At 45.7% G+C, this 22,701-nt stretch overlaps 1 protein-coding gene across 1 annotated transcript in view; it reads right to left on the minus strand.

Moving 5' to 3' along the window:
- Positions 1-15,728, minus strand: part of LOC137226353 (aldehyde oxidase 2-like) — a 78,656-nt gene extending 62,928 nt beyond the window's left edge. The window contains 7 exon segments of the mRNA XM_067741058.1: positions 2,156-2,245; positions 5,279-5,340; positions 7,408-7,534; positions 9,047-9,155; positions 10,714-10,794; positions 12,480-12,565; positions 15,675-15,728. Coding sequence (XP_067597159.1) covers positions 2,156-2,245; positions 5,279-5,340; positions 7,408-7,534; positions 9,047-9,155; positions 10,714-10,794; positions 12,480-12,565; positions 15,675-15,728 — 609 coding nt within the window.
- Positions 15,729-22,701: the final 6,973 nt, after the last annotated feature.

Raw genomic sequence — 22,701 nt, forward strand, 5'->3', positions numbered from 1 at the left:
GCCTTGCTCAAATGGAAACAGCATTGTAATTCTTTACATTAATTAGGCAAAATGAACATAGTAATAACTATCTGATTCTCCTTGTATGGGAAAATAGTTCAAACCAAATAGTTTTAAATAAGAATCTTTTTGTAAGAGAAATACTGATTTGACACTAATGTGATGTTAAAGAAAAGAGTATTCTATTAAATAGTTCAAACAGTACCCTGCGAAACACCAAGACAGCCTATGAAAGACAATCACAGGTCATATAAGTTTGGGAAACCCTCTCCACTGTGCCCCAACCTCTATCCCCTCACCTGTCAAGTCAGGATTCAAAACTCTGAGAAGTCCTATAGTTTAAGTAAAAAAAAGACTCTAAACATACAGACCCATGTGTAAACACACACACACACAAACACACACACACACACCACTTGCTTTAATAACAATAGTTAACATTTATGGGGTGCTTATGTTCCAAGTACTTTTACACGTATTAATAATTTACTTAATCCTCACAACAATTGTACAAAGAAAGTAAATTATCAACTCCACTTTACCTATTAGGAAACTAAAGCACAGTGAAAAGTTACCCAAACTGGAATCTTGTCTGAATCAAACATATTTCAGTTTTTGGAAACACTTATTCCCAGGAAACCTTCCTAAAGAGAAAGACAAATTAGGAGGGAACTGTGGGATGCAGGGCTAGAGGGCTGTGTAGTGGGGAAGAGCATGGGGAATAGGGAGACAGACAGGTGTGGGTTCCTTCTCAGTTCTGCCATGACTTGGCTCTCTGACCCTCTCAATGGAAAGGTAACCTCTCTGAAGATTAAATAGAAATAATGCCTATTTTGAAGGGTAATTGTGACAAGTAAGTGAAATGACCTGACATTTGTCCAATACTCCTCTGCCTTTTTTCCTATCTCTCTAAGGTCTTCCTAGGTTGCAGAAGGACAACTTGTAGTTGTTCCTTGTGTAGGTTAGGATCCCAGACTGAAGCATAACCGGCCAACATCTGAAGATCAGTTTTTGTGTAAGTTGGAATTAGAAGTATAGGCAGTACCTGATAGTGTCTGAGAATTAAAATGTAAAACAAACAAAATGAATCAGAGCTGAGGGATTAAAGTTCCCCTAAACAGGGACCAGGCCAAGACTTTATAGTTACCCCATGGAAGATATTAACATAGCTTCAAGAGAAGGGAGTGTCATGGGGCAGACACCTGCCATCCAGCAGGTCTACCTGATGGATGGAGGGGCGTCTTCTATGATGTTACCCTTAAGATTATCCAACTGCTCTGCATCCGTGGTCACCAAGCAACCTTCGCCTTATAACGTGGCTTCCTGTGTGTCTTTTCGTATAGGGAAAGGACATGTGGCTCAGTGATCATAAGATCCACCTTAAAATTGTGTTTCTCTTTATAAGGAATATTGGGGCACAGTCCAGTTTAAGTGTGTTCTTTTGCATTTGGTTAAAGTGATCCAGGTGGACCCCAGAGTGCAATCATTGCCCAGATTGAATTCCCGGGGTGTTAAGGATAGAAACACATACAGCAGGGAATGACGGGCTCAGTTTTGTCTAAGTTTTGTCAACTGTGTTCTCTTAGTTTTCCGTGTCTACAGGGAGCAGACTCTATTTTTCCTATATTCGAACTAGGAATTCTTTCTAAGTAATTCCTTTAAGATCTTGGCCGTGGGTCTTTTTTTTGAAACTAGTGTCTCTCAGAGAGCAAAGCCAGAGACTGGTGTGTTTCTGGCTGGACTTCCCAGCTGTGGGAGCCATGAACTCGCCATGTATCTTTGGACAGGCTCCTCAGCCTTCCTGACATTGCAGTGTCCTCTCTCTGCAAAGGAGGAGATGGTGATAGAGGCCAGCTCTACATGAGGAGGGCCAGGCAAGGATGGGACTCATCGTAGCTGGGGTAGGTCTTTTTTCTCTTGTCTGAGTGGGTGTATGATTTATTGTTTCAGCCTTCCAGAGAGTGAAGGGGAAATCAGAGCGTGGGCTTTGAATCACCACTTTACCCAGATCCCAAACGAAAAGTGCATTATTCGTGCCCGCACTTTGGACGTTTGTAAGTAAAGCGGAGAATGACCATCAAAACTCACAAGCACAGTTGCAGCACTGGCCGGCATAAGCGATACTCTCAGGAAGAGGGCAAACAAAGGGACTCACGTCACTTTTCCTGTCGAGCGAGGAAGAATCATTTTCTCCCCGATCTAGGCAGCATTTTCCTGTTCCTTTCTGTTGACAACCATTTGACTCCTAGGATAGTGAAATGCCTTGAGATGAAGAACTTTTTAACATGTAAATGGGTGTGTGCCTTGAAGGGTTTGACAATTTAAATGAGGCTCCAAACTTTTAAAGTCACTTTTGGTGGTTTCTACTGGAATAGGGGTAATCACAAGATCTTCCTTTTTTTTTTACTTTATTTTTTAAATACAGTGATACAGATAAATATATAGAATGTATAATACACACACAGTATATATTATATAGCTTAAAACAATAATAAAGAATATGGAGGGCTTCCCTGGTGGCGCAGTGGTTGAGAGTCCGCCTGCCGATGCAGGGGACACAGGTTCGTGCCCTGGTCTGGGAAGATCCCACATGCTGCGGAGCGGCTGGTCCCGTGAGCCATGGCCACTGAGCCTGCGCGTCCGGAACCTGTGCTCCGCAACGGGAGAGGCCACAACAGTGAGAGGCCCGCATACCGCAAAAAAAAGAAAAAAAAAGAAAAAAAAAAAGAATATGGAGAAGCATAAAAGAAATAAACTATCATTACTCTATCCCACTGGTAATATGTTTATGTAATATATATTTGTACAATAGTTATAGTACAATATACTTTTTACTTTGACTTTTTGTTCATTTATTTGCCTATCATTAAAAAGCCTTTAAAATATAATTTTGCTGATTGCATAATAGTCCAAAAGATTGCATAATCTTCTGGCTATTCCACAATATAGTTGTAAAATTTGCTATTGATGTATACTTAGTGGGTTTTTTTACATTTTATAACTACAAATAACATAATGAACATTTCTGTTCATTACATGTACAGCTTTGTGTACATCTCTGAATTTTTTCTTAGGTGAATTCCTAGTTGTAGAATCAATTGATAAGATGCTTTTCACAGCAATAATAATTTATCCATTCTCTAGTATATACAAGACTCAACAACATTGAGTATTATCATTTATAAAGGGACCTTAAAAAGAGAAAAAAAAAGAAAGACAAAAAAAAAAGAAAAACATTTTGGAACCAGATCTCCCCGACATTTGCGATCTGCATGAGACTGACTGGGAATGAGTGGACAATCAATGAATTTTAAAGCTGGTTTCCACTTGCTGGTTCTTTCATTTCCCATTTTCTCCAAGCTTACCTCTTGTACCTTCTTCCTCAAATAGTCTCTCCTAAGTTTCTAGTAAAATACTTTCTTCCAGATACTTCAGTTCTCTGTCTCTGCATAAATGTCTCAGGCTGGCAGTTGTGCAGAGACAGCTTCTTCTCTGTCCAAGAAGCAAAACCAGCTGAGCGAAGCCAGTAGCGCTTCCTCTTTCACTCAGAACTCTGAGCGCTCTCATGAGTGAGAGATAACAGCAGAAGCCAGTCTTCTCTTGCCTAATAAATGGGAGCCTTGGGTATTCCCACCGGGGCTAGGTTCCTTTCACCCATTAAGGTCCCTGGGGCCAGTTGGCTGCAGGGTGGGTCTCTGACTGTATTTTTGCTTTTATCCCCAGAGTCTGTGCCTGGAAAGATGGATAACATCCAAGTTCCAGAGGGAGAGAGGTTGCCTGTAACTTCCTTTATTTGTATTTCACAAGTGTTTTCCTATTTACACCAGCAATTTGATGGGTTTACAAGATATTCATTTTCTCAGCTTGTCACCTGCTGGCTCCCCCATGTGGCAGTAGAAGATGGGACACTCACTGGGGACCGGGCTGGCTCTGGGGAGTGGGACACACCTGCTGGTCTATTTCCAGGCCCTCATCCACTATTTGTGGAGTTGAGGCAAGAATACAAATGGAGGCCCCGGGCCTGTGGCCTGCTGCCCTTCCCTCCCCACCCTGCCTCTGTTCTGTACCGTGAAGGGCCTCACACACTTGTGAGCCAGCCTGCATGTCCAAGCTCTGTCTACTCATTCCCCAAACAGCTAGTCTTTGGCCTCAGGGTGCACATGCTGGCTGTTATGATCTTCCCGAGGAAGATGGACTTGGGGAAGAGACTTGTGCCTGGGAATGGGGTCAAGAATGTATCTGGAGCACAGTCTAGAAAAGGGTGAAGGCTCGAGGCAAACAAGTCACTTTGGCCCCATGGCCTCCTGAGATTGGCCGGAGGAGGACCAGCGAGGGGCTCTCCAAAGCTTGGAATCCCCCTTGCTTGGGTCTAAGGGCAGTACTGCCTACATCCATCCTGCCCTCTGTAGAGGGTGATCAGATGTACTTGTCTGGTTTCCCTGGCAAACACTATTCATAGTGTGGACAGCATCCTCAATACAGTAGTAACTATTTGTTGAGTTCTTACTAAGTGCCAAGGAAGACTTTGTTATGAGCCTTCAATTTCTCATTTGATTTTCACAGCAGCCTAGTGCGGTATCGCTCTTTGGTGGGGGAAACTCCCTGCACTCTGGTACTTGGGGTGAATTTTGGATTCCACTCTAGATTTTTGGCTTCTTTATCTGCTCACACTTTCCCAGCTGGTTTGGATTCTTAGAACTAACCTTGCCTCCCCAAAGCAAATTCCATGTCTTTGCTTGTCTCCTTGGGTTTCCTTGAGCCCTCCTACATGTCCTGTCCCGAGGCCTTGCTGAACTAGCCACGGAAGATGTCTGGCTGGCTGGCTAGACCACCTAGCTTCCCAGCGGTGTGATGTAGAGCATCAAAGGTGGTGTAACGTTCACCCTTCTCTCAACAAAGAGCTCAAACTCCCGTGAGTTAGTTGGAGCTAACTCAATTGGTCTTCCTTATGGTCTATTTAGATGGTCTAAAAAATTAGGGCTTCCCTGGTGGCACAGTGGTTGAGAGTCCGCCTAACGATGCAGGGGACATGGGTTCGTGCCCCGGTCCGGGAAGATCCCACGTGCCGCGGAGCGGCTGGGCCCGTGAGCCATGGCCGCTGAGCCTGCGCGTCCGGAGCCTGTGCTCCGCAACGGAAGAGGCCACAACAGTGAGAGGCCCGCGTACCAAAAAAACCCCACAAAAAACAAAAAAACAACTCACCTCCTGTGCTCCCAGCCTGGACCAGCTGTCACTGTCATTCTTGCTCTGTAGGTTGCCCCCACAGTCCCCTACTCACCAAACAAAAGGTCCCTCCACTTGCAAGAATTGGCCGATACCCAGTGCAGTGGCATAGATTACCTAATCAGAGAAGAAGAAAAGTTATCAGTATTCTTTATTTTTACTGACTCTTAATTTATTTTTCTTTAGAAAATTGAAACAAACACTGGTGTTTTGTTTTGTTTTTGAGAATATTTAAATAGCCACTAGGCTGTTCACTGATTTTTTTCTTCTTAGATAATTATCCTTCCCACCACCTCAATTCCAGTTTTATTCTCTGTTCTAAAGAAGATGATAGGCTATCTGGTGAGCTCAGTTGCATCCATCTATTAAATTATTTATTCATTCAACATGTATCTATTGACAGCAACTATATTTCAGATACTAGGTAAGATGCAAGCGATCCCAAAACAAGAAAATGTGGCCGTTTCTAAGGCACCATATGAGTGAAGTGTAATGCCCTGGACAGGTTGTTAGTAGTGCCCCTCAGTGGATTTTAGGTCACTGCATCAGAATTTCTGCTATTTGTTTAAAATGCAGATCTCTGGCCTTTCTCCAATTCTCCTAAATTAGAACGTCTGGGTCCCGGTGGAGGAATCTGCATTTAAGAGGTCTGCGGGTAATTCTATTGCGTGGTAAAGTGTAAGAAACTCAGGTTTCCACAGATGAAGGCATGGGAGAGGGTGGGATGGAGGAGGGTCAGTGTGGACTCGAGTTCATCGGGGGAGGCTTCACAAAGAAGCTTGGATTGAAGGATGAGAAAGCAATGGATTGGTGGAGAGCAAGGAAGGGGCATTCGGGGTTCACAGCGCAGCACAAGCAGAGGTGCAGAAGTGGAAACATGCGGAGGACTGAGGGTTGAGAGGAGACTGGCCAGCAGGGACTCATGTAGCTGAGGAGGAATAATGAGTTTGGGAGGCCAGCTGTTGGACTTCTCTGAATGCTGGGTGAAGGAGGGTAGGCGTGGCCACACGAGGGGTAAGGAGCTGCTGAAGGACCTCAAATAGTGGAAGGACCTAAGGAAGGCAGGGTTTTAGGTGATTTGATCTGATTTTCTGCAATGGAGCAGAGAGAGTAAAGGAAGTCCACCGGCAACTGGCAGATTAGGAGAGTGTGTGGTGCTCACCCTTCAGGCCTCAATCTAGGGATTTGTATATCTATTGTGTAACAGATGTCTGGTTTAGGGATTGTTGACAGCTGAACGTGAGCTTTATTGATCCTGCAAAAGGGATATGTTTATGAACTCCTCTTTATTTATTTATTTGGCTGTGCTGCGCCGCTTGTGGGATCTTAGTTGCCCAACCGGGGATTGAACCCAGACCCTCAGCAATGAATGCAGAGTCCTAACCACTGGACCGCCAAGGAATTCCCATGAACTCTTTAGTAACTTAAACCCATTGCAAATTTTAAAGGATCCCTTCGATACATGAAGGGCTGTGTTATGGGTTGAATAGTGTCTCCCCGCCCCCCCCCCCCCCCCCCCCGCGCAGAAGATATGTTGACGTTCTAACCTCTGGAACCTGTGAATGTGACCTTATTTGGAAATCTGCAGTGATGCAGATGTAATCAAGTTAAGATGAGGCCCTACTGGATTAGGGTAGGCCTTAATCCAGTGACTGGATTGTAAGAAGAGGGAAATTTGGACACAGACACACAGGGGAGGAGGCCGTGAGAAGATGGAGGCAGAGACGGGAGTGATGAATCTCTAAGTCAAGGAACGCCAGGACTGCTGTCCACCACCAGAAGCTAGGAAGAGGCAAGGAAGAGTCCTCTTCTAGAGCCTAGATTTCAGACTCTTCACCTCCAGAACTGCGACAGAAGGAATTCCTGCTGTTTTAACACCCCCAGTTTGAGGTGCTCTGTTATGACAGCCCGAATGAAGGCAACCACATAAGTCACTGGGTAGAAAAGTAGGGTGTCAAGATGCGGGCGTGGGCCACGCGTGCTCTTTAGTTCTGTGCAGCAAGTGCTCTGAAGAGCAGATACACCTTGACGTTCTTCTCTGCTCAGGGGTGAAAGCAGCTACTTCAGAAACAACCGAGGGGTCCCTGAACGGGGCTGGGGTGGCATTGTAGGTGGGGAGGAGCAGGCTGACGCATGACCTCACCTGGCTTTGGCGGGCAGTGGGCTTGTTCAAGTCAGACCTACCCCCCAGGGCTGCCGGCAGCTGCTCCTCTGAAGGCTGCGGGTGGCTCCTGGGCAGCGTGTACATGGACATCACCATCCCTGGGCTGCAGATCCTGCACCGGGTGCCATGGCTCTCAGCAGTCCTCTCCTGGAAGGACACAGGCATGGTCACAGGCCCTGCCTTCCTGCTGCCACCGCCTCCTGCCAGGGTCCACATCCTGTGTCTCTCTTGTCATGGTGGAACCCTCTCCCTGAGCAGTGCACCCTCCCCTTGGGCAGAGTGGGCCGGCATCCCCTTTCCTTCTGGAGGAGGTGACCTGGAAGCCGTGTTCTAGCATTACAATTACTTCTCAAGCTCGAATGCCCAGATACTTCTAACTGGGAATTAGCACGCAACCTCCATTCCCAGAGAGAGAAGAATTCTCCAGAAATCAGTAATTATAAGGAAAGCGTGTGTAATTTCAAAAACAGTTTCCTTGAGCACCCCTATTTCTTTCCCAGCCTGGTTCTGAGCATGGGATCACCTCTTTCTGATTAACTTGGAGACTCTCCACTATGGACCTCATGTTACTTTGTTCTTTAAATTCTTCTGGTGTGGCTCAAAAGGAGCTCTGCTTTCAAAGGTCCACGATTTTGGTCTGTGTTCTAGATCCTTGCAATTTAAAGTGCAGTCCGTGGACCAGTGGTGTTGGTTCCACCTGCGGTCTTTTAGGAAATGCAGAACCTCAGACCTCTGCTCCAAACTTTTTGACTCATAATCTGCATTTTTATTTGCGGTACGCGGGCCTCTCACTGTTGTGGCCTCTCCAGCTGCGGAGCACAGGCTCCGGACGCACAGGCTCAGCGGCCATGGCTCACGGGCCCAGCCGCTCCGCGGCACGTGGGATCTTCCTGGACCGGGGCACGAACCCGTGTCCCCTGCATCGGCAGGCGGACTCTCAACCACTGCGCCACCAGGGAAGCCCCTCTGCATTTTTAACAAGCTCCCAGCTGATTGATTCTTGGGCACATTAAAGCCTTCCTCTGGATTCAGAATGTAGTATATATAATTCTAGGATTTGGGCTTATTGGCCTTGGGGTGAACATCCTCTCTGACCTTCTCAGAAACTCTAGTAAACTCTGCTGGGTCTTTTGCCTTTGTTGACCTTCCTGGAATTGACTCTTATGTGGTTAAATCCAGACTCCTTCTTCCTGGAAGGACTCGCAGTGTTAATGGGTCTGGACTCTCCAAACCCCTGTGACAATGACAGAGGAACTGGTGTGTTTATACCAGTGCATGTCACAGTGCTCTTAAAACTCCACGCCAGAGGGAATAATCCTGAATTTTACCCTGTTATCCTCAGAGGTGTTTTATTCAATGCACAATGCTCTTTGTGCAATATTTATTCTGCCTCACAGTCTAATTGGCATTAATCAATGTTTTGATCATGCTGTTATCATTCAAGCAGAAAAAGTAAGAAGAAAGATAATCAGCTACTGAAATGTAGATGGATTTCTAGCTTTCTTTTAAATCACTTAACAGATATTATTATCTTGATCAATATGCACCCAAAGCTTCTACTTACTGGACCACAACCTAGAAGCCCCAGGAGGCACAGTCAACACAGCGTTGATTACAAAGACAGAGTTAAGAAATGAGACATTTAGGATGTGCTTTTACCTGCACGGGGTGAAGCCTCATTTTGATGCTTCCAACACCTTTCACAGTGGTGACAGCAGCCCCACACAGAGAGCAGATGGGCACCAGGCACACGGTGACAGAGAAGTGTCTTATATGAGAGGCACAAGGAAAATCCAAAGGAGAAACACAGCTCTGCCCTGTGGGGAATGTGGGAACCAAGAAGGGCAGCAGAAACCACCTCCTCTCCCTGTCACTCAGCCGAGACGATGGAGACCTGGAGGAGTGCCTGGGAGGAAGAATTTAGAGTCCTTTCTGCTGACTCTGTATTATCTATAAGAATTGGGATCCTTAGGGGGAATGCGGGCATTCTGAACCTCAGAAACATTTTCCAAGCCTAGAACAGACCCACCTGGGTCTGGTCTCAGTGGGAATGGACTCGTGTCATCAGGAATATAGTTGGATGTCAACTAGTAAACATTAGGACATTGATCCCATAACAGGTAAAAGGCGCACCTTTGTCTTTTAACTGTATTTGATAATTTTTTTGCTTGTTCATTTTAAACTCTCTGTATAAGGTCATTCAGTAGAGTTGGAAGGCCTGTGTCCTGAGGCCATTTCTTGATTTCTTGGGCCAGTGGATTTGGGAGCAGCCCAAGTCCTGGAATCTGGCCCTTAAGAAAGGCTGGAATCATGGCCCAGATCCAGCCCAACAGTAGAAAGAGCATTAGTGTCAGAGCCAGAAAACGTGGGCTCAAGTTGTTGTTCTACATACTAGTTGCATGACCTTGAACAAGTCACTTCATCCTTCTGACATCAGTTTCCTCATCTGTAAAATGAATGCTTGGCCTAAATTGCGGTTTCTTTCTTTCCTTTTTTTAAAAATAAATTTATTTATTTATTTATTTTTGGCTGCATTGGTCTTCGTTGCTGCACGCGGGCTTTCTTTTTCGTTGCAGCAAGCAGGGGCTGCTCTTCGTTGCCGTGGGCAGGCCTCTCGTTAAGATGGCTTCTCTTGTTGCGGAGCACGGGCTTTAGGCACGTGGGCTTCAGTAGTTGTGGCACATGGGCTCAGTAGTTGTGGCTCACGGGCTCTAGAGTGCAAGCTCAGTAGTTGTGGCTCATGGGCTTAGTTGCTCCATGGCATGTGGGATCCTCCCGGACCAGGGCTTGAACCCGTGTCCCCTGCATTGGCAGGTGGATTCTTAACCACTGTGCCACCAGGGAAGTCCCTCTTTCTTTCTTTCTTTCTTTCTTTCTTTCTTCTTTCTTTCTTTCTTCCTTTCTTCCTTCCTTCCTTCCTTCCTTCCTTTCTTTCTTTTTGTTTTGGCCGCACTGTGCCCATGCGGGACCTGTGGTATGTGGTATCTGCAGTATGCAGGATCTTCCCTTCCCTTTGTTCCCCAGGGATCAAACCCATGCCCCTTGCAGTGGAAGCACAGAGTCTTAACCTCTGGACCAACAGGGAGGTCCCTTAATTGGGGATTCTTAACCTGGGATGCATTGATGGGCCTTGGGAGGTCCACAATCTCCCGGAAATTGTGTGCAAAACGTTATTAGTTTTTGTAAAAGCTCATAGATTTTATCAGCTTCTCAGAGGGGTCTAAGACCTAGAGAGAGTTAGAATCACAAGGCTGGAAGGTCTTTGAGATCTTCGTAAGCTGTGAGATGAGAGTGCAAGCCTGGTCTCTGGGCATCTGGGCAGATACCTTATCTCCTGGGACGTGGGGTCTCGCTTAGACACCATCACGGTGCAGGTGCCACAGCCTCCTCTTCTGCAGGCGTACTTCCTGTCAGGTGCACTGGGAAGGGTGGTCAAGGAAAGACTCCCAGGCGGACACGTCGCCTCTATCAGAGTTGCCTTCCTAGGGTGTCACTAGCAAGGAAAGTCTCCTTTGTGGGGTGAGGTGCAGATCTGAGAAGGCATTCGCCTGCCCGCAGGCCTCAGTCGAGGCCACTCTGTATCTTCCTAGCTTTGTGACACTGGACATAGGAACCTCTCCCTGCCTGTGTCCTCATTTGCAAAGAGGGAAAGGCAATACCTACTTTATCCTCACAGGCTTAGCATAAGCATCTTGTAGGATAACAGAAGTAAAAGCCCTTGGAAAAATCCTATTTCATTATAGGTATTCTTCTGGGTTCCAATCATGTAATTGGAAGAGAAACACTTATTTTTAGCAGTTTAATGTATTGCTAGTTTTGCCCAGTAATTTGTACTGCATTTGAAACCAAGTCAGTGACCCTTTGGAGAAAACTCCCGTCCTTATTTTCATATCCCACCCGGAGTGTCCCTCTGCTCCTGCTTGGTCCAGGTCCAATCCCAAGGCTCAGCCTCTGTTCCTCTCTTTAGGCATCCTTCTCTCTGATTGTGGCCCATTTCCACACAGTTTATGGATTGGATGTAATTAACTAGACTGGCTAAGAAGACTTTGGAATCTTTGGTTTTTTTTTTTTTTAAGCCATATGGCTTGCTCATCTAAATTAAGTCATAACCATAAATGCTTATCAGAGAGGTGTGTGAATGAGTGGAGTGGGCTGGGTGTGACTGGAGAGCTTGTGCCCCATTTTAGATGGAGGATGACAGGCCCCACTCAGCTCTAAGCAAGACTGCTGCCAGGCAGGAAGGACTATCTTCCCATTTTTCATGAGAAATTCCTATTTTTTTTTAAAAAAAATGAGATTTCCTAATTTTAAAACATTGACAACGAATTAAAAACCATGTGGGCTTTTAAACAAAACTTGTAATTTCTGTCTTTTTTTTTTTTTTTTTGGGCTTCTCTGAGAGATCCATTAGATTTACCAATTAAAATATGTTTGCCATTATGAAGATCTAAATTTCAGAATATAGAATGGTGGGGAAAACCTGTTGTGAGAAAACAGATGTAGAGAAAGGTAATCTTCTCCTATGACATGTGCTCTTCCTGAATCTGGAGAATTTGGTTTTCTTCCAGGGAAGGGTACATGCAACACAAACCTCTATTACATAACCACTGTCTTGGGGATCTGGAAGGCACTTAAAGGAATAATTAGTGCTGAAAGAAAGAACTTAGCTTCTATTTCATGGCTATTAAATCAAGATATAAGAAACTCTGGGGAAACTTTATCCTCTCCAAATAGCTCAATTAACTTAATATCCTTAGAACCATTGCCAAAAGCAAATAGAGAGCAAGGACCACGGGACCTGGCTGTGTGGGGAAGGAGAGGTTTGATTAGTTCTCATAATTGTAGCTGGCCTATGTGTTTTTTTTTTTTTTTCGGTACACAGGCCTCTCACTGTTGTGGCCTCTCCCATTGCAGAGCACAGGCTCCGGACGCACAGGCTCAGCGGCCATGGCTCACGGGCCCAGCCGCTCCGCGGCATGTGGGATCTTCCCGGACCGGGGCACGAACCCGTGTCCACTGCATCGGCAGGCGGACTCTCAACCACTGCGCCACCAGGGAAGCCCCTGGCCTATGTTTTAAGGCAAACACAGACACGGCCAAGACTTGGATCAAAAGGGTCCAGTTCTTTTGTAAGAAGGTCAGCAGGGTGACTTTTGGGTCCACGTTCCTCTCGATCACCTGCACTGGAAACAGGAAAGAGAATATTATGGGAATTGAATGGGTGACCCCGAGGAATGCCTGTCATGGCCTGCTTGGTTTATGGACTGGGGTATATTAGGCCTGATTTCATTTGCCTCTCTTTTTGTGCTCTACAGGCAAACAACTTTTACACACATCTATGGAGTAAGAGATGCACCAAGCATCTGTGGCAACAGTGCTCTTATATGTGATTAGAGTTGGGAACCACCACTGAGGAAAGATGCCCCTGTGTTTTCCTCTAAGAGTTTTATAGTGTCTGGTCTTACATTTAGATCTTTAGTCCATTTGGAGTTTATTTTTGTATATGGTGTTAGGGAGTGTTCTAATTTCATTCTTTTACATGTAGCTGTCCAGTTTTCCCAGCACCACTTATTGAAGAGGCTTTCTTTTCTGCATTGTATGTTCTTGCCTCCTTTGTCATAAATTAGGTGACCATAGGTGCGTGGGTTTATCTCTGGGCTTTCTATCCTGTACCATTGATCTATATTTCTGTTTTTGTGCCAGTACCATACTGTCTTGATTACTGTAGCTTTGTAGTATAGTTTGAAGTCAGGGAGCCTGATTCCTTCAGCTCCATTTTTCTTTCTCAAGATTGCTTTGGCTATTTAGGGTCTTTTTTGTTTCTATATGAATTGTAAAATTTTTTGTTCTAGTTCTGTGAAGAATGCCATTGGTAGTTTGATAGGGATTGCAATGAATCTATAGATTGCTTTGGTTAGCTAGTGGGAAGCAGCAGCATAGCACAGGGAAATCAGCTCGGTGCTTTGTGACGACCTAGAGGGGTGGGATAGGGAGGGTGGGAGGGAGGCTCAGAAGAGAGGGGATATGGGGATATATGTATGTGTATGGCTGATTCACTTGTTGTACAACAGAAACTAACACAGTTTAGAGAGAGCTATAAGATAGAGAGCTATAAAAAAAAAATAGAGCTATAAACAAAAAATGCCCCTGGCACTTAAATTCTTCACGTTTGCTCTACTATCTAATTTTGTGGAGTCTTTCAACCCAGTATTCTGTACTCTTGAACTACTTCAAATTGGGGAAGGACTTGGATGCTGTGTGTGTGTGTGTGTGTGTGTGTGTGTGTATGTAAGTGTGAAGGGTCCTTGAGGGAAGAAGGCTGAATAGTAAGGGTTTCTATTCTGGCACCTCTGAGACACCTCCTGTGGGGAGTATGTTTGATAACATCCGGGATCCTAAGACTTGGTGGCAGAAAGGGGAAGTGAGGGAGTTGCTACCGTCCTGGAGTGGTCCCTGAATGTGCCACTAGCAGCGTGGCCAATGGTGAGCCTTGTGGCCCCAGCTCAGGACCCAGGGAGGCTCTGGGAGAACACTAGAATTCCTCCCTCCCTCACCTTGAAAACTGCGGGCTTTGGCACTCTAAAGCCACGGAGGGAGCTTCTTTGCTGCTTCTTTCCCATTTGCTTATTTCCTTTCACTTTTTCTTTGCGAGTCCTGTAAACACCTCCAGCCATTTTGTTGCAACAGAGGAAAGGAGGCTACAGTGGGCCATTCATGTTTGGTTCTTCTTCCTCCCCAGTAGAAAAACATGAACTTGTGTAGACCTCAAAGAATAAAATAGTACAGGAAGATGCTTCCAAGTTGAGATATTACAATTCAAGAGCTTTCTGGATCTCTAGGGGCTGCTATCAATGAAAGAAGCAGCCCTCATCTGCCTGCCCTTACTTTCATCCCAGGTCTTTTGAATATTTATGTATTTATTTATTTGGTTGCCCAGGGTCTTAGTGGTGGCATGCAGGCTCCTTAGTTGCGGCATGCATGTGGGGTCTATTTGCTTGACCAGGGATTGAACCCGGTCCCCCAGCATTGGAAGCGTGCAGTCTTAACCACTGCGCCACCAGGGAAGTCCGCCAGGTCTTTTGAAAGCACTTAATGAGAATGTGGTTGGATAATATTTTTATAATCTAGCTGATTCCACCCCTACCACACAACCTGTGTTTCCTCTAACCCTTGACTTATTCCCTGTCCGGGCTGCAGCCACTTCATTCTGGGCTCATGACTCAGAAGGGATGCGGGACAGAAAATAGAGGAAGGAGCCTCCAAAGCCCTAGCCAGTGGAACAAGCGAGTAAGGACTCAGCTTGTAAGTGAGAGTTTTGGAAGAATGTTTGGTGTCTGCTGGCAGTGGAGACTGGATACCGGAGAGAGAGTTAAAACGAAAGTCATGAGAAGGTAGAGGCTCTGCTCTATCTCCTTCCTTGGGCCAAGCCCCCATATGGGGCAGGGGTGGAGGTACCTGACCAAATTCCAGCTAAGCTCATGGGATGGGAAGGCTGAGGGGCCATGGAGGAGAGGTGGCAAGACCCCAGAGAAGCTGCATGCCTTGGAGCACAGAATGGTCCCTTGAGAGATGCATGAGAGGAACAGGCCCGGCAGAAGGCACTGAGGGTTAACTAGTGGCCTGTGTGGACTGATGGTGAGGCCTGGAGGGGTGGCTGCCAGGGAAAAGTGTTGTAGAGTTTCCTCCTGCAATTCAACTGCAACTCAGGGAAAGGGGGGGCCTGGAAATTGACTGCAGTTACATGTCAACTAATTCTGTATAACGGAGACTCAACAGAAAAATTAAGTTCAAAAAATAGAAAAATAAAGAGTGCTCCATTTCTTATCCTCCTGAGCTTGAGAATCGGTATACGTTGCTAGAATGGAGGGCCTCCGGTATATCAGGCCCAGTGCTAAGGGCCTCGTATAAGAATTTAAGAGGTTCCTAATCAATGAAAGAAGCGTCTCTCTCTTAATCTTTACAATAGCCGTAACGACGGGCACCCTGAGGCTCAGGGAGGTGAAGTAACTTGTAGAAACTTGTCCAGTAAAAGGCAGAGCCGGCTTGGAACCAAGTCTGTCTGACACCGAGGCACGTGCCATTACCCCCAATGCTTTACCGCCTCCTCACATTCCCAGAGGCCGAGCCTGGGCGGACTGGATAACGGGCCACATTAGCCTGGTTCCCAGCCTATGGCTTCTTGTTCCTGATTGGAGCGGTCTCAACCCAAACAGGCCACAAGTGCTCTCCTCACATTAGAAGTTTCCTGTTGTCTCTGCAAACTATGGTAGTGATACCCAACCCTTACCTTCCACCCATTCACAAAGAAAACCAATTCATCCGATCTTGATGGGCAAGGCATTGCACCCGTAGATAAAGTTTCACCTTCCAGCTCCAAATGGGAATGCTCTTTGGTACCAGCTGCAGAAATGAGCAGAAAGGATTTAGGTCCGAGCAACTGAAATCTCTCCCTGTGTGGAAGCAGACAGCCTGGAGCCCCAGAGAGCAGGGCAGGGGGTGGAGACTCCCTTGCTTCGTGGCCTTTTAAGTCAAGGGCACCTGTGTGGCCCGGCCTCCTAGCTCATGCCTCACTTTGCCTCCCACCAATCCTGGCTTTGAAGCTTGCTCGTGAATAGCCCACACCTCTTCAGTGTGAAAACCATAAACAACTGTTTAAACTTAAACCCACTCTGCGTGCTGCTTCTGCCGCAGGGGCATGTCCTGGATGCACTTCCTCCTTCTCATGGAGAGCTAGCAGTGGGCTTTCGGAGACCTCCCACTTGCCCCAACGCTTTTCTTATTCTAGCTGCAGAAATGTCTCCTCATAGGAAATTGCATGGACAAGTCCAGTTTGTGCCCTGAAGTGGAGGTGTAGGGTGTTGCATCCACCCAGCACCTTCATGCCTTTCCTCCTTCCTCCTGGCCCACAGGATTATTCCATTGGAAAATAGTGATCCAGTCTAGGTAACCACTCAACAGATAAATAAACTGGGGCCCACCTCTCTGAGCGCAGCTTCACCGCTTTCTCCCTTGGTCGTCATCTCTGCCACACTGGCCTTTCCCTGCTTCTTGAATGTGCTGAGTTCGTTCCTGTCCTAGGCCGTGGTGCATGTTACCCGTTCTGCCTCGACTTCTCTTCTCTCAGATGCTGGTATGTCTGTGCCTTCTTGGTACTTGGGTCTGAGCTCTTCCCTGACCACCCCGTCTGAAGGGGCATGTCTGTCACTCTCCTAACAGCTCTGTTTCGTTTTCTTCATGACACTCAGTCCTACCTGACGTGGATGCTTCTTCACCTGGTATTTGCTTTCTCCACTAGAATGTAAGCTCCCTGAGGGCACCACTGTATCCCAGGCCTGGAATGGTGCCGACCACAGAATAGATGCCCAATGAGTACCTGTTAAGTGACCAGAGAAGGCTCTTCCATGCTGCCGTGATAGCAACCCTGTTCCTGTCCAGCTGTGGTTGTTTGTCCTTGTATCTTCCCTCCTTCTCTATTTACCATCAAAAAGCAGCATCAAACCTCCCTTCACTGCTTTCTCTCAATTCCAAAGGCATCTGCAGATCCAACCAATTGCTTCTTTACTTTCTATTTAATAAACCAGGAAACCAGTCTCTAATCTGCTACTAATAGTTTGTTGGCTTATCAATGTTCATGTCTCATTTTCCCAATTAGGTAATAAGCTCCTGGAGGTTAAGCAGCTGGTTGTTTCCCCCACCATGCTCAGCATGGATGACAACTTGTTCATTGCAGGGATTCATGAATGCTTGACTTATTACCCCAAATACTTTAAATGAAGGAGGCATTAGTGATCATTCATTCATTGGCCCAGCAGTTATTAAGCATCTACCTTGCACCAGGCACTATGCTAAGTGGTAGAGGCACAGTGGAAAATAAGATCTACATGTTTTCTTCCTCCGAAGAGTTTATAGTTAGTAAGAGAGACAATTAACATGTAATTAAATATCAACCATTGTGAGAAACATAGAACAGGGGAATTAGCTTGGTCTGGGGAGAGGGATCAGAGAAGGCTTCCCTGAGGAAGGGACATGTAGGCCCGCAAGATGACTAGGAGTTGATTCCAAGAGAATTGGGAATGGAGGGGAGGCAGGCTGGGGGAGAGGGAGAGTGGCATGTGGAGACGGAGGCCCTTCCTCTGGCTGCTTCCACTTAGGGGAAAACCGGCACAGGGATTGTTTAAGGGTCCACACAGTCTGTTCACCATCTTATTCTGCCCTTGTGTTTTTTTTTTGTTTGTTTTGCCTCTGCCCCTGGCAGTGGAAGCATGGAGTCCTAACCACTGGACTTCCAGGGAATTCCTTCACTCTGCTCCTTAAAACAGAGCAGCCAGTGATCACAAAGAGCACACGATTCCCATTTATAGGAGCACGGATACTGCCAACGAAAAGCATAAATCATGGTGTTTCAAAGTATTTATAGGAGTAACTCCTTCAGAGTCAATATAAAACACAAGCATTTACTGGAGAAGATCACTTTAGAGTACTAAAGTCAGATTACGGTATTAGAGTTGGAAGATATAAGTACTATGGATTAGGGAACCAAATACATTCATTGCTGGGAAACTGGAAACTGACCTTGAATGGCTTTAACGAAGTGTTTTTCAAACACGTTTCAGCAGGGAAAGTTTTGCTTGAATGGTATCTTGTGAAGTGTAAACAAATTATTAAGACGGTTACTGCTTATCCTGGAGGGCTATGGGTGAGGCCTGAAGTCCTCTGGTTTTCTCTCCTTCGGAAACCCTCAGGGCTCTGGGGAGCTGAGTGTAAAGATCCCTCATGGCAGAGGGAACAAAGGTTGTTCACAGTAGGAAGGTAGGAGGTTGTCTCTGCCAAGTTTTTCTGATTCTCAGATCTCGTTCAAGACAACAGGAAAAAAGCAACCACTGCCTTTTTTTTTTTTTTTAATTTCTTTCCTTTTAAATGGGTTGTTCCGGTGGGTGAGAGAAATGCCACATCTATTGACCCAGGTGCTTGTATGTTTGTTATAAAAAAAGTCTTATGAGTTACATCAAAGAATCCCTGTCACCCAGGGAAAGAATTCACATTGGAAATGACACCCCTCCCCAACAATTCAAACGAACTTATTTCTGGGAAAAAAAAATGTAACCAGTCTTGTCTGCTGATGTAAATGGAAAAGTACTTGCCACTACTTCTGTGTCCCTGGGGTGCTGTTTCTGTTGCGAGCTCCTCAAAACCTGAAGATGGAACACTGGCAAGCAGACCAATAGAGGGTGCTTTTAGGAACCCTAGGTTGGTCATTAAATGACCTTAGGTTGGTCATTACATGTCTATGTTCCAGACCCTCCATTCTCAACCTCTTTGACTGTGGGGTCCCTTCCCTGCCCCTCCCAGCCCCAATCTTCCAGCCTCTGTGGAGCCAGGTGGCTGCTGGGCTTGTGGGAAGCTGAGTGCCAGTGAGGCCTGGGCTGTGTGTGGGGAGAGGTTCCAGGCTGGGGGAAGAACCTGGAAATCTGCACTTTGAGAACTGTGAATCTGGAGGAGAGTTTGGTCCTTTGGGGTGCAGGTGTGCCACATGGGCCATCCAAGCCCTTCCTTCCCAGTGGTCTGGGCAAGTATGAGGGGAGTCAAGGGAGCTGTAAGGCTGTGAGTCTTCCTCAGTTTCCTTAGAAGGGCGCTGGCAGGCTTCCTGCTTCTGCCCTGCCAGCCCACCGGGTGAATCAGGATCTTTGGCTTCTATAGCCTGGTGCTTCTTAGGGTATGCCAGTAACTAGGTTGGAGCCCAGTAAGCTGACAGATATATTCAAGGGGGCCTGTTGCAGATTGAGCTGCATGAATTTCCCAATGTGATCTTATTTGGAAACTGGGTCTTTATAGATGCAGTCAAATTAAGGTGAAGTCACACGGGATTAGAGTGGGCCCTATAAGGGCCCTTATAAGGAGAGGGAGATTTGGGGACAGATAGACATACACGGAGGGAAGATAGACAGGGAGGCAGAGATTGCAGTGATGTGTCTATAAACAGGGAATACCAAGCATTGCTGACAACCACTGGCAGCTAGCGAGAGGCAAGGGACACTCCTTCCCTGAGCATTCAGAGGAAGTATGGCCCTGTTGACACTTTGATTTCAGACTTCCAGCCGTCAGAACAGTGAGAGGATACATTTCTGTTGTTTTAAACCAGCCAGCATGTGGTAATTTGTTGCAGCCCTTGGCAACTCATACAGACCCAAGAGTTAGAGGGACAATTATTCAAAATAGAGCACACTAAGCAAAAGGGAGCTGTCGGAGGAGACAACTGTCAATTTGAATTAAAAAAAAAAAAAAAGATCCTTGAAGTGCAGCCCTCATTAGGGCTGCCCCTTCCATCAGAGGCCCAGCGTGCAAGGGCCTGGGAGGCAGAATGATTTCAAAGGAGGGGCTGCTGCTGCCTTGTGCCTGCACTGCGGGCTCCACTTCCTGTCCAACTGGTTAGGTGAGGGCCTTTGGCTGGTCCAAGCTGCACAGCCTCCACCTGCCTGCTGAGTGTACCAGCTGGGGCGTGGCTGCCTCTGCCTGTTGTTGAGGGACGGAGCCACCTGGAGCTGTGCTGGCCACCAAGCAGAGAACAGCCTGGGGCAGGACCATGGTAGACAGCCCCCTCCAGGGCAATGCCCAGCAGAGGCATCGGGCCCAACTTCTGCCCAGCAGAGCTGACAGGGTGGGACCCTGAAGGCAGTCCCAGCGGCTCCTGAAGGCAGGTCATAGCCCCAGTGGGCCTGGAAGCTTCTAGAGCATCTAGCCAAAGGGGGTTATTCTAGAGCATCTAGCCAAAGGGGGTTATTCTAGAGCATCTAGCCAAAGGGGATTATTCTAGAGCATCTAGCCAAAGAGGATTATTCTAGAGCATCTAGCCAAAGGGGGTTATTCTAGAGCATCTAGCCAAAGGGGGTTATTCTAGAGCATCTAGCCAAAGGGGGTTATTCTAGAGCATCTAGCCAAAGGGGGTTATTCTAGAGCATCTAGCCAAAGGGGTTATTCTAGAACATCTAGCCAAAGAGGATTATTCTAGAGCATCTAGTCAAGAGGGATTATTCTGGAGCCTTAAGGATTTGGACGTCTCTGGACCCGCCATCCTTTTCTTCTTTCCTATTTCTTCCTTTTGCAATGGAAATGTCTATTCTATGCCTGTCCCACCATTGTATTTTGAAAGCACATAGCATGTTTTATTTTCTGTGTAGCAGTTTGCCTGCATGAAAGAAGGACATGAATTCTGTGGGGCAGGGGTGGAATGCTATGGTCTGAATGTTTGTGTCCCCTCAAATTCATATGTTGAATCCTAACCTGCAAGATGATGGTATTAGGAGGTGTGGGGCTTTTGGAGGTGATGAGGTCATGAGGGCAGAGCCCTCATATAGTGCCCTTATAAAAGGGACCCCAGAGAGCTCCCTTGCTCCTTCTACCAAGTGAGGGCACAGTTAGAAGACAGCAGTCTATGAACCAGGCAGCAGGTGCTCACTGGACACCAACTCTCTGGTGCCTTGACCTTGGACTTCTCGCCTCCAGAACTATAAGAAATAAATGCTTGTTGTTTGTAAGCCACCTGGTAGTATTTTGTTATAGTACCCAATGGACTAAGACAACCCCTGCCCCCAAGACTTTCTCAAGAGAAAAACCAACCAACCAACTAACAAACAATTCAATCGATGGAGGAAGACTGGGGAGATGTGTCTACAAGCCAGGGAACACCAAGGAAGACACACTCTGTGAGCTGAAGAGAGATCTGAGTCTAGAGATTGGAAATTCTCCTCAAGTTCCAGGCTGGATTGAAGAGAAAGACACCCATCTGACATCTCCTGACACCATTTTCCTACTCCAAGGATACAAAGAATTTCTTACAAGGTACTAGGTTGAAAGATCAAGTTTTCTATGAAGGAAAAAAATTCAGCCTGGTGTCAAACTTCTCGCTGCCACGTGGACGATAGAGGGTGGGAGACTAGCAGCTGCAGGTTTGGTTTCTGAGAGGAGAGAAGGGCAATAGATACCCTGTGGGTGGAGCTAAGTATTCCTGCCAGGGTAACAACCACCTTACCACCTGAGAAGGATCAAACAGAAAACAACCCCATTGAGAAATGTGAAGAGGAGAGGAAGCCTGAATTATATAAATATGTGACATTATATTATTTGTTATATATGTATAAATAAATAGAAAAATTAAACATTTTAGATAATTATATAGAAATGAAATAACTATTACTACTTAAAAATAATGACTAGCAGATTGGATTAGAAAAATACCCCCCCCCCCCAAAATATATATACATATACTAAGAAACATGTTTAAAGTGAAAAAGAAAGGATGAAACGTAGATGGGTCAAAGACATAACAGGCAAGTGTAAACAACAAGACAACTTATTATGGAAGAGAATGGCAAAGATTAAAGCTCTATCACTGAGCAAAGCACCAGGAACAAATGTATTTACAGATGAATTTTACATAATTATTAAGATAACGCCAATGTTATTTAAACTCTCCCAGGTCGTATACAATAGAAATTATCCCCAATTCATCTTATAAACCTAGCAAAATGTTAACAACGAAACCCAACTCAGACAGTACAAAAAATTGTAGAATAGTTCTGCTTATGAATGTAGACACAAAAATTCTAAATAAAATATTAGTAAATAGGATCCAGCAATGCACTAAGGGATAATACGCGAAGTAAGGCTTGTTTCTGGGACACACGTGCAGTTCAATATCAGAAATTTATCACATTTTAAAATTTAACTTAGTTTGTTACATCAAGAAAATAAAGGATCAAAATTAATCAAATTGTTAAATGCTGTTAAGTTACTTGATAAAGTTCAGCAGACATTCCTAAGAAATACTCTAACTCAAAGAGAACAGGAAGAAACTAGTGAATAAGTGTATTTACAAAAAACAATAATTAATATTATCCTTATAGGCAAAAATAAAAAAATTCAATTAAAATCAAGGATTAGCTAGGGATGCCCTTTCTTACCATAATTGGATAACACTGCCTTGGAGGTTATAACAGATATAGTAAAATAACAGAAAAATGAGATAACTTGTATAAGTTGATATAAACATTGGAAGAGAAGAAAACTCGATTTAGTGATTGGATATAATATAAATATTGAAAAACTAATAGTTTTTGTTATTATGTAAATACACACTTAAAAATGGAAGTGGAAGGACTTCCCTGGTGGTGCAGTGGATAAGAATCTGCCTAACAATGCAGGGGACACGGGTTCGAGCCTTGGTCCGGGAAGATCCCACATGGCGTGGAGCAACTAAGCCTGTGTGCCACAACTACTGAGCCTGTGTGCCGCAACTATTGAAGCCCTTGTGCTTACAG

The sequence above is a fragment of the Pseudorca crassidens genome, chromosome 6 (genome assembly GCF_039906515.1).
Source record: "Pseudorca crassidens isolate mPseCra1 chromosome 6, mPseCra1.hap1, whole genome shotgun sequence".
NCBI classification, from domain to species: domain Eukaryota; kingdom Metazoa; phylum Chordata; class Mammalia; order Artiodactyla; family Delphinidae; genus Pseudorca; species Pseudorca crassidens.